Source organism: Lissotriton helveticus, chromosome 7, assembly GCF_964261635.1.
Source record: "Lissotriton helveticus chromosome 7, aLisHel1.1, whole genome shotgun sequence".
Taxonomy (NCBI): domain Eukaryota; kingdom Metazoa; phylum Chordata; class Amphibia; order Caudata; family Salamandridae; genus Lissotriton; species Lissotriton helveticus.
Window position 1 is genome coordinate 204,909,087 of NC_136068.1, and position 12,838 is coordinate 204,921,924.

The 12,838-nt window shown below is 44.9% G+C and overlaps 1 protein-coding gene across 1 annotated transcript in view; it reads right to left on the reverse strand.

The window, feature by feature from the left end:
• Nucleotides 1-4,739: 4,739 nt before the first annotated feature.
• SLC13A3 (solute carrier family 13 member 3) overlaps nucleotides 4,740-12,838 on the reverse strand; it is a 421,387-nt gene continuing 413,288 nt past the window's right edge. Inside the window, exon 13 of the mRNA XM_078651950.1 lies at nucleotides 4,740-6,776. Coding sequence (XP_078508076.1) covers nucleotides 6,588-6,776 — 189 coding nt within the window. The 3' untranslated portion in view covers nucleotides 4,740-6,587. The remainder of the gene's footprint in view (nucleotides 6,777-12,838) is intronic.

Here is a 12,838-nt window from a genome sequence, read left to right on the forward strand (position 1 = left end):
CAGGGGAGCCCACAGGACCCCCCACCCCCCCGCAGCGGCTCAAGGAGCAGGAACACCGACCCACCACCAGGCGGGGCAGGGAGCCCGAAGCAGAAGGGGAACAGGACGCAACCCAACTGGCCGCCGCAGAAGAAGAGAGAAGCGACTCAGACACAAGAGCAGCAGAGGGCAAGGCGCAAGCAAGCAGGCAGGAAAACCCCAACAACACAGGGAAACCCACGAGCAAGCAAAGGCGGAGCCAGCGAAAAAAAGAACCAACCACCACAGAGGCGACCGGAACCCACGCCAACCCGAGCCAGGCCAGAAACAGAAAGGGTGAACGCCCACAGAGACGCCAAGAGCAGGGGCACCCCCCGAAGAAGAGACCCAAAGGGAACAGACCCACGGAAGGTCCACCACCCGAGAACAGCAAGAACCGGGGCAGCAGGAATCCCCAAAAAGGGGAGACAGCACAGAGCCCGAACACAAGTCCCGGCACCCCCAGGAGGCACCAACCCAGGAACAAGACACACACCAGAAGGTACGCCTCACAGCACCCCAGGACCGGCACCAGCAGGCCAACAGAGGACCCACCAACACCGGACAACACGACAGCAGCGGCCGGAACCAAACCCACGGGCCAAGAGCGGCAGCCAAACCAGAGGCGCAGAAACCCCAGGGCACACACCAACGCCGCACAGGCCACCGGTGAACTGACAGAGGGCAAAGCGACAACCAGCACATCAAAAAGGACGCGCCAGGCAAAGGCGGAGGCCACCAAGGCGGGGCAAAGCGTAGCAGAACGGCCAGAGAGGGGCCCACAACACAGGACCAAAGGCGCCCACACCCAGCCGCAGAGGAACAGAGGCAGGGAAGGAACAAAGGGACGCCCCACACACAGCGCCAAGCGGGCAACCAGAGCCACAAAGCGGGGTGGAAGAAAAACATGCCTGGGGCGGGAGCCAACACATCCCACCAAAGACAGAGAAGCTGTAAGAAGGGGCACACATACAAAAAAGCCCCACAGTAACAGGCCTAGGTTGTGAATAGGGCAGCCAGCTCCAATGGGTAGCCAGGCGCGCGGACATCCGTGAGTGTCGAGCGTGCACATAACTGACGTCAGAGCGAGAGGCCCGAAGAACACACCGTGACACAGCACATCGCACAAGCACATCCACCTGACGAAAAAAAGTACCCTAAATACATCCCAGGCTGCCGGAATGTCTTCACCGTCATTTCACAACACCCAAGTACACGGCAAAGGTCCGCAAAGACATGTCAAGGACGCAGGCGCTCGCCAGCCCGCGAAGCTGTGTCAGCCCGGGCAGACACAAACGAGGGGGGTCGGGGGGACGGGCCGAAGCCCCGAGAACCCAAAGGGGTATGCACGCCCACACAGTGCCTCATGCAGAGCAGGCACAGAGCAAAGCACCCAGCATGGCACAAAGAAAACACCGTGCACCCCCCAGAGGGCACCACAAGACACAGCAACATCGAGCAACGTGTGTGTTACACTTCACATTATCTATCCTTCCATCCAGGTGCACTCATGTGTACAAGCTGGCACGCTGCAGCCTAGAACTCCCAGCTACCATGACTGAAGGACCACGAGAGAATCACGCCACCCGGGTACTTCGTCAGCGCCATCCCATCTCTGAAGCAGGCCCATGGCAGCACAGGTCGGAGCAGCAACACACCCCAGAGCCGGAACAGCAGTGGACCACACAAGGAATGTTGAGAGAGAGCAAAAAACACCGCAAAGCGGGACTCACCCAGAGCGGTGGCCGGAGCATCACCAACAAGGCCCCCACACAAACAGCCGGCTCCGGAATCCAAACATCCAGCGCAGCCCGTCTCTCACCCGGCCAAGCTCGGGGAGACGCGCACAGCGACCCGGAAGCAACCGGGAGGCGGCGCACCAGCCGCAAAGGGCCGGTAAGAATCCGAAGACCGGCCAGGAAGAAACCATGCCTCCCAGCAAGCCCGGCAGGCCGGGAGGCAGGCACACCAGGAAACATCACCACTGCCCGCGAAGCCAGGCAGCCGGGCAGAGGGAGCAGAGAAGAACCTGCACGCCACCCCAGCCCAGCAGGAGCAGGTGCAGTAACACCAACAGCATCCATCAGTCCATTCTGTCGAAGACAGAAAAAAAGAACAGGAGGGCTGCTGGGAAAGTACTGCTTATGTACTCCCGGGGGGAGGGGCAGTATTAGTATCCCAGCATTCCTCTTGTTTTTTTCTGTCAGGAGATGATCATCTCCACTTGTAACTATGAAGGTGTCGAGGACGGAGGGACCTGGGGGTAATGTATTGTGTATAGTATGTTTTGCACACCCTGTATTTGATACCTCTAAACTGTGGTTTATGATTATGAGGTTGTGTAGCACATTATGGTTTATGCTAGTGAGATTATGTTTCACTCTGTGATTTACGCCCCTAATGTGAGTTATACTTAGGACGTAGGGTCTAATGTGTTTAGATTAGTGAGGAGATTGCATAATGTGTTTATGATAGTGAGGTTGGCGCAGAATGTAATTCGCGCCTGATGTGACTGTGCATATTTGTTTATGTTACAGGTTGAGGTGGAGTGCAGTGATTACCAGTGGTTGATCTATTTTTACTTGTACCAATTTCTGCTAAGTGCTGATCCTGACAGTGGCCCACGTGGCCCGTCCTGCCCTGTGTAAATAATCCTGTGTGAATATTGCCCGTGCCAGTTGACACAGTGTATATTATGTGTTTACTATTCTAATGTGTTATGAGAATACAAAGGCTATTTTTATATAACCTTGTGTGGAGTTCCTTTTGTAGTGTGCCTGGGATGTTGTTGCTGTGTGTGTGCGCAAATGCTTTACACATTTCCTCCGGGATAAGCCTGACTGCTCATGCCAAGCTACCAAGAGGGTGAGCAGGGCTTATCTTTGGCGTGTAACTCCCTTGCCCTGACTAGAGTGGTGGTTTCTGCCTGGCTTTGGCGCAAGCCTTAGCCAACCAGAAATCCCATTTCTAACAGTTACTACCACCAAATGGATTATTTTATGATCTGTCGACCGCATGTCTTTAGCTGTCATCGAAACTGAGATGTTCATGATCTGTAAAATCCCATTTGCTAAGTCTCTAGTCCAGGAGCAAATAAGTTCCTGTGACAGAAAATAACAATGTAATACTGCAGCCTTCTAAGAAATCGTTCATACATCCTTTTATATTTAAGTGGAATTTGCTACCTTTCTGTTTTCAGGTCTTTTGAATTATAAAGAACTGCACTAAAATTATTGGATGTGCTCGGGAACATTTTTTTTGCAAACCTCAAACAAAATTCTGCATTTTGGACAGAAAGAGGCAAAGCAACATAGACTTGAATTAATGCAATTGCACCAATCAATACCCCATAGGAGTGAAATATTTTCTCATACAACGGATTCACTGCTTTACTATCCCAGTCTCAACCTTTCACACTACTCACCACAAGTGGAGATGCCTACAAAATCAACGAGGCTGCCTAACTATTCAAACTTTGTAATGCAATCCCGTGTCTAAGATAGAACATCACATACAATGAATGACTCTCCTCTGACCTCCCTGGCTTCTAAAACGCTTTGTTAATCCCTTCTTCACAAAGTTGCAAGTGGGCTTTGTTAATCTATTCCCCACTAAACTGCCAGAGCACCCCAAAGATCTAAAAAACGTTAGTTGAATATAAAACTGACCGTTCCAAGCTAAGACACTGGAGAGCCACTCATTCATCTTAAAAAGTGCCTGAACTTCAGGATAATCTGTATAATGGTCTTTAGAGAAATCCTTCAAACAAGAATGCTCATCCACTCTCCCTGCCCTGTAGAAGTGGCTATGTTCATCAAGTGAGTTAGGGCAGAAACAAAAAGGCAACCAATCAGACCCTGTAGTCTCACACATCTTCCATTACTTATATGATCTTCTTTTAAGATTGATAATGGCAAGTACCCTGAGCTTCACCACCTTGACGGTAGAACAGGAAAACATGGTCAGCTGAGCTGGTGACATCTGTTTATGAACCTAGTATGGCTGATTGGTGGCCTTAATTGAAGCATGAATGCACCGACAAAAAGAGACCTTCAGAAGGAGCTTCAAAAAAGTGAAAGTGATGTACTTGAATCTAGCATGTCACTTCATCTTTTAGATAAAAAATAAAAAAAATGTTGCTCTTACAGTTTGTAAATTGAATACAATATTTCATAATTTGTGTATTTTTGATGCTTATTTGTTTCTGTATTTTTGAACATTTTTTTGAAGTTCACATAGTAGAAATCGCTTAGGCCAGGGTTCCTGGTTTCAAGTAGTTATTCAGTGGGGTTCCATAGAAGTGAAAATATTGCAAGCCGCTATTATACACTATAAAACAACAGTAAAAGGTAGACTTCCCCTCTAAATTTGCAAACTTGCAAAAAATTATATTTATTTACATACCTTACAATGAAACAGACGCTCCCAAAACAAATGTCAGGGCATACTTATTTGGTAAGAAAATTGACTTTAAGCTGTGAACCTACCCTGATATTTATTGTCAGTCGATCACATCTATTCAAATACCCAGTCATGGAGAGGGGAAGATGGGGATGAACAACCTGACAATCTGCAGAGAGATAAATACCCAGGTACCTTTTAGGAGACACCAGATTCTACCTCATTAGAATATGAAAACTCATGTAGTGTCACTGATCATTAATGATAATTGGACTTCAGTGGCGATTGTCCTGCATTCTCATTTGTACGAAAAAAAGTGATTAATGTAGGCCCCTCTCCAAATTATGGGGGACTAATTTTATTTAAAGTAAAAAAATATCACATAACCTACGAATAAGATTTGTTATTGCACAGTGCTATCTGGTTAAACGTTTATCCCGCCGCTCTGTCCTATGATGATTGTCCCTGGCTCAGAAACCATCTTCTTTTTATTGCCTATAAATTCGATGCAGCAAGTTACACTGACACAGACATATGTACACAGAGTCTTTCTCTCATACTCTCACTCTGTCCCTCTCTCACTTTTCTAGTTCTACTTTTAAATGTTCATTAAAACTATATACTTCTCCGTACTTTTTAGAAAGTTACACTAAAACTAAAAGGACTCGATTATGAGTGCCTCATAAAATTCCAAAACCTGTTGGATTTTCCCCATAAATTCTGATAGGTCAAGCCTATGGAAAAAATACATACTAGATAAAAAAGAAAAAGGAAGGTAAATACTAGGAAATGCATATTTTGCCGCAGTATTCACCAAATCTCGATGTTATGCCACATTTGCAGAAGATAACTTGTAATTGACTTACTTCTTATATAGAAAAATAACAATCCGAAAAGAATCTTTATCGGGTGAAATGAGTAAATCACCCACATACCGAGGCCCTGGTAATCAAGGCATCTGGTGAGATTCATTAATGACCCACAAGTTGAAAGTCAGTTTGGTCAAGTTGAGCTTATCTTGAAACATTACAGTTGCTACTACGAAAATGCAAGGACTAAATATAGTTGGCCCAGCCTTTAAACTATAGAAAAAAGAAAAAAAAGAGGAGGGGAACACAAAGCTAGCGAGACAATCAATACATTTAAAAAATGCAAAACTTTGCTGGGTTTTCATTTTCTAAATGCATCGATTTAAAAAAATGGCCGCTTGTTTAAGTAGCTACACCATAAATAAAATACTCCCATTTCTTGCTGGAGCACTCGGACTGCTCTCTCTGGCAATCTAGCAGTGCCCAAAGAGTTGGGCTTTCATTTTAGTGTGTGGAATGTTTTTGGGCTGTTTGTGGGCCTGTTTTTTGGTCTTTACTGTTGATTTACCTGATTGTGCCACAAACAGTGCCTGCAGCAAGCCCAAACAAACGCATGCAGTCCCCCCACCCCTTGCGATACACCAATACAGCATGTCTTCATAACTTTAAAAAAACTGCCCAAATTTGCCGAATGTGGGTCACTTTCTTAGCTTTCCCAATAGCTAACGGAGGCCATTTTTATGTTGGTTCCGGTGCCCACTTTTCTGTCCCACCGTAAGTAAGGTATGCCTAAAAGAATTACCAAGTGGCAATTTTCAAGAGTATGAATTATTGGAGTTGTCACAGCCAGCGATAAGAGTATGAAATAATAAGAGAGTGGTGGCCCGCACTCCGTGTAAAACGCGTTCTTAACTAAAATGATAAAAGTAGTCTCTTCATATAGAATTTCACATTATTTCAGAATGTCACAGACTAACTATTGGCGACTCGCTTGGAAGTATTGCGTTGAACGTGTACTCCACCCAGTGTGTCTCGCTTTACTCGCGAGTGACCATAAAGTGCAACAGTACAAATATACTTCGCTAGAATTTATCTCCCTGAGAAGAGATTTTCTGACATGTCTGAACGAACCATGCTACGAAATGCTTCAATTGATATGTTCTACAATTAAAAAAATCTAAATTTATGGTACCTATAAACAAAAATAAAATGTTATGCCATCTTGGTGGCAAAATAAAATGGATTCAAACAGATGCCTCTGTGCATCATAGCAACTTCCATAGAATTGTCTTTCTTCCTGTGGAGCAGGAACAATTCAGCAGCAGTTATGGTTGTAATTTGCCGAACCCCATCGTTTTTTCATACTGTTCTATTAAATGGGTGTGCGGTGTAGTTCTGAACGCCTGTCATCTGTAGCGAGCTGTTAAGTGGTAGAAGGTGTAACCAGTCAGGAAGGGTATTCAACTGAAAGATGCTCAGGGCCCATGTGTTCATCGCCAGGCTGAGAAGCAGGACGCCCATTAGATTCATAACTAATCCGGTTCGTGCCTGAAAAAGAAGAAAAACAATCATTTAATTTGGTATTTTCAATTTTTATGTGGACGACACAGACATGTGCTAAATCACAGTAATTATGTACCAACTCGTGCCTCTCAATGTCCTAGGCACAGAACTGAATGTAGCTGATATCAAAATCTAACAAAGACACAACAGCTTTTCTATATTATGTTTCAAAATCAATAAGGAACCACGTGGATTAAAATGTCGCCAATTCTGATTTCTCTGTTATTTGAAAACCGCAATTAATTCCTTTAAACTCTGCTCCTCAAAGTTTGTCAGTGCTTCTGTCTGGTCATATAAGGGAGATGATCTACCATAATTACTAACAATAATAATAACATTATTTTTGGAAAGTTCCCTTGAGCAGTCTAGCAAAATTGGGAGGGAGTCTACCACAAGGGGGAAGCAGAGGTTTAGCCATAACATTTAATAGCTCCGTAGAGTGATCAACAATCTTACCCAATGAAGCAAACTGTGGAAAAGTAAATTTTGCCATGTTCTGTGTCCCTACGTGTCCCCCATCTTATGTTGTATGTGCATGATTAATATGCATATGTATTCCCCATGATCGATTAAAGACGCAATTACAGTTGTGTCCATCTCTAGTACGTCAGTTTCCAGTTCTCGTGAAAGCTACGAGTATCAGGCCTATGTAAAGCTACGTTGCCACGTTTCTCAGTGTGCACGTTATTTCATTGAAAAGTCTCCGTTTCTAGGCCTCAAAAGGGCCCGGACTCAGATTCAGCTCCTGTCTCCTGAACCCTCGCTGAGGAGCGATACAGCCCCCACCTGTATCCCTGACCCTTCACTTACTTCCTGCCTCACAGTGCCCGGCTCGGCCTGGCTCTGCCTGCCAGTCTGCCAAGAGTATGTTATGATTCCAGTTATCAGTCCAGCTCTCCTTCTCTGCATTCCTAAGCTACTGAATCACATCAATAGTTTCAGTCATCGTCTAGCCTTTACGTCTCCATGTAAGAGAAATACTGTATTAATGGTCATTTAATATTCCTCAACACACACTACATGTAGAATAATTCATGCACCAGTCTTAGAATCTGTTAGCCTTTGCCCTGATAACTTTTGGATTCTATCAACATGTTCTCTAAACATCAGATACTAGATAGTGTTTAGGTACATGTCGCTCTGACTCTCCAGACTTCAGTCTCTTCTTCTAGCGCAGAAGTCATAGCCCCCAGCTTCTCCTAGTAACACGTCATCGTCAGTTTGCGCGCACCACTAGGTTAGAGGTCCCGGCTCCTTAGGTAGCCCCCTCCATGTTTCCGCCCCATTTATGACATATTCTGTTACGTCTACATCACATGTCTATGTTCACGCCTCCTGTTACACCTACTTTTACCCTTATCTTTCGCGACTGTTACAAGCCGCACCCACTATCACGCCTATTGTATGTACTGTAATGCAATTGTTTTAGTATATATACTTGTGTACTGTTATTAAAGGTCAGCGCGCTCATTCCAGATCCTGCCCGACAGCTGTCGGGGCCCCCCTGTTGGCTAGCCATCCCAGATCTTGCCCGTGCAGGTTGTCCTGTTCCTGTCCTTTATGCTGTATTAAACCTGCAAACTCCTACTACCCCGAATCTTGACTCTTATTTATTGAGCTATCTGTTATTGTTATATCTAGTCAAAAATAGAGGTATTATTTATTTATTTACCACATAATGGCGCCCGAATAGGGACTTGCCCTTTCCCCACGCGCCGGAGAAGCCACGCAAGCCCCCTGATCCTCTGCAGCCGTGACGGAACCATACCGTGCACGTGCAGATATTTCTGCTTCAAGTATCCCTCAGGCCCACGGAGGAGACGGAGGTTGCGGTCCAGCATCCAGACGAGGCGGTGGAGGAACGCGGCGAGTCCCGACCAGAGCCCAAGCCGAGAGTCCAAGGTCCGAGGTATCCGGAGACCCACCCGTAACAGAAGTCCGAAGTTCGTCCGTCCGTCATCATAGCAGTCCAGTCCAGTCCGAGGCCTTCCGTTCTTGCTGCCCGGTGAGTACCATTGCTGGGGTAGTATCTAGACAGGGTCAATTGCATTGTCTCTGGTCCGTGGGTTTGGGTACGCAGATCCAACACGAAGTGTCCACTTAGGTGGATGCGGGTCCTGACGTGTCTCTTTATGAGACCGGTAAGTTTCGTACTGTTTTAGCAGTGCATCTAGTTTCTGTTCTAGTCCGTTCTGTTCTCGAGAAATTCATGTATTCTGTTTTCAGTATTCCAGGTAGTATTTTGTCAAAACTGTTATTTTAAATGTCATTCATGTATTTCAATGTCGTGGTATGAAAGTGGTGTAATTATCGTGTTCATTGTGTATTGTATTGTGTCTAGACCACAGGTCAGTCATGCCTTTGTTTTCCAAACTACGTCAGTTAAAAACTAGAAAAGGTCTGTTAGAAGAAGCAGTTCCTGTCCCGCCTAGGGACAGTCCAGGTCATTTTATGTATCAGAAGCATGGCATAAGTGCCATATTATATCTAGATTTATGGGTGGAGTACACCAAACAGTTAGAAGAAAAGTACAGATGGCCCGTATCGGGTACATGGGATGCCGAGTGCATCATGCGAGTAGAAGAAGTATTATGGAAAAAGAAAGCCAGACAGTCACAGAAAGATGCCATCGAGTTATGGCGCAAAGAATCTGATAAAAGAACCGAAAAAGAAATCAGAAAGTCAGAATTAAGTAGAGAATCCTTAGAAAGAGCCCAAGAAAGGGAATTAATCGAAATAGGTGAACGAGTTAAAACCGAACAGTCAGACAGGCAGAGGAATGCCCTCATTAAGGGTATGTATCCTCTTCTTGCCGAGGGCTTGCCAAAAGCAACCCCGGAAGCACCATGTAATTTTCCGCCACCCTTAGTTCCGACCAAGCTACGTCACAAACCGACCGCAGCTGATATTTTTCTCTCGTCCTATTTGGACGACACAGTCCCAGAATATGCAAATCCTGTTCTACCAGCTCCTGTAAATAATGTAAATCCTGCTCCTCCAGTCACCGGGGCACCTGTTGCAGTACCTGCTACGGTACCCCCGGTCCAGCCCGTAGTACAAATTCCCGCCACATCAGTCACTTTGCCAGCTCGAAGAGTATCAGTCGACGATTCCAGTATAGGGGCCGCGGGAGGAGGTCCTCCTGGTACCCCGCCGCCAAGTAGACGTTTAGGAGCAGTCGAGTTACATGAACGTGCGTTACAGCGTACGCCTAAATATAAGTCCATTGCAGAAATCAGGCGACTTCTTACTGAATGCTGTTATGATCCAGTCCCAGGCGAGGATAGTATGGTTATATATTCCGTACGTATAAGACAGGTGTCCGAGTATTTGGTCACCCTACCGAATATGAAAGAAGATCTAGACAGAATGTATCGTTTCATTCGTACAGGACAAGATCCAGAAAGTATTGCTGAAGTCATGTCTCTCAGGAAATCTGAGATCCAGTTCATGTTATTAAAGTTTCTGATCAATTGTTTAATTAGGGAACAAGATTCCCCGACTAAAGATCCGACCGAAATGAGAATTCTGACAAAGTGGAGTGATAATATAGCCGAGGGTAAGCACAAGACACTCAATAGTATAGAGAATATGTACAAGAAAATACGTAAAGAAATAATAAGGTTACACGAACAACGCAAAGAAGCACAAGTAAGCGAGAAAGAAAATGACTCTTCTACTGAAGAGGTAGACGACGAGAATACCGCCAGAATAGCGTATGTAGGTAAATCTAGAATTCCAGACCGACATTTACGCCTAGAACACAAGAAAGTCTTTCATCTTCCAGCACCAGAACAAGGTTCCCTAGAACAAGTATTTCAAGCTACCGATCAAATTCTGAAATCACGAATCGGTTATAGTGAATTAAGTACCATGCATGAACAAGAACTAGCCCGATCAGCAGTCCGATGGATTACTGATTCTACCACTTTTCCAGACGAAATAGTGGCACAAATGTTTCTGAAATTGCCCCCAGCCGAGCAGCGACTGGTGGGTATGTATATGATCCAGCACCTCATTACGCTGTATGAGGGTCAACATTCTGACCCAGGTCCGTTACATGATGTCCTGAACGAGTTACTCCAGTATAGATGGAAAGGTTTAGGTACCGATTTAATTAGTGTCATTCTAGAACAGCGCCACAAATATAGAACGTTTTTGAACCCGCATTTTGTTCATGGCTCACCTCCAGAAAGTAAACCGTTTTACATAGATAGACAGCATCCGTTACGAGAAGTACACCCAGTTAGGACACCAGATGGTGAAATGCAACGAGTATTTGTTTACACCCCAGTTACCAAGATGGAACTCTTAGAGATGAAGAAATTAATTCCCTGTCACGACAAAGATCCAGCAGGGTTCCACCGAGAATTAAAAGACATGCTCCGTATGGGAGAATACACGTATCCAGATATTATTAAAATGTTAAAAGTCCTGTTGCCTGCGGGCATATACGAAAAACTCAAGGAAAAAGATTGGGAGGTGGGAGAGAAAAAGATCGATTGGACAGCTCTAGAAGCTGAAGATAAGATACGAGTACCAGGTACCGGTCTTGGAGATAAATGTAAAGAATTACCAGAATTATTGATACAAGTTTTGCCTAGATTATTAGCCACTAAAAAGGAAGACTGGGATGCAATCTCAGCCTGTAAACAGAAGCAAGACGAAGACACTAGTGATTTTTATTCCAGATTTGAGAAATGCTTTATAATAAACAGTGGTTTGAAGACGAGTAGCGAGTCATACCCTCATCTTTTTGTTACTAAATTAGTCGAGAATTCAAGTCCACAAGTTAAAAATAGAGTTTTGAAAGTCGAAAGTACTTGGCAAGCTAATACTCCGTCCCAAATGCTCCAGATGCTCCAGTACCACCAGAATAGAATCAGAGAAGAGCAAGAACACGAGAGAAGACGTATGAAAGACACGAAAATGAAAGTACTAGTTGCACAATCTGTTCCTCAAGACAGTCAGAAGAGGGGTCCGAATCAAGCCAGTCATCCTGCAGCTCCCGTTAAAGGGACATGTAATTATTGTAAACAGCCAGGTCATTTTATAAACGAGTGTGCAGTTCTGAAACACAACATAGCCACTGGTAAAACTAAAGAAAGACCACGTCCGCCTAAACAAGAACAAGTTTCACAGACTTCTCAGCCACAGAATGCACAACAGACAGTTCCAGCACCGCAGCCTATTTATTTACCACAAAACACGTGCATCAAGTCTTATCTTCAAGAGCCCTCACGAAGGCTAACTAAATGCATGATGTGCCAGTTTTCAAATAGGTCATCTTTTGTGGCGTAACGTTGACATTTAGGCAGTTTTAATTTGTAAAACAATAAGTGCCAGGCCTTTGTGAGTAGGTTACTGCAGTTTACACCACCCAGTGCCACTGGCAGTGCTGCCAATGACAGTACCAACAAAACTAGTAACCATCACACTCCTACAAGTGTGAGAAATCAGACTATTCCAGGCCCCCAAAGCTGTAAGAAAGATTTGGCCGGCAGATATTGGTGGTTTTGAATTTATTTTAGATTAATAAATGACTGTTGTTCTGCTCATCTCTAGATTACACAAACAGCACCTCCACATGGCAGCTGACATAAGTGCCGGTGTTGAAAATCTGGTGCTGAGCACCGGGAACCACAGGCTCAAAATAAGCACTGCATTTAGGACACACAAAGTGTTGTAACGGAGTCACAAACTCTACTGACTGGGCACATATCACTTCCTGAACAAAAGCGTTCTAAAGCACGGTCAGTGTTGAGACAACAATTAATGCCCCTATTGCTACAAAAAACAAGCATTGACAAAACCAATAGGTTTCGTGGGTGCGAGATATATTGGCTTTGTTAATATTAATGCCGATGTTCGACTGCCTTGGAGCAACTTTACCTTCCTGCCAAGAGGCAAAACATATCTTGGTGGGCTGATATATATGCAGCCAGAAGGATGCCATGGAGACGGTTCTGTTACTTGTTCCTGCTTGTCACAATATCTTCAAGCGAGAATAAAATACACCCCTTTTCTTAGACTTAAACATGAAACGT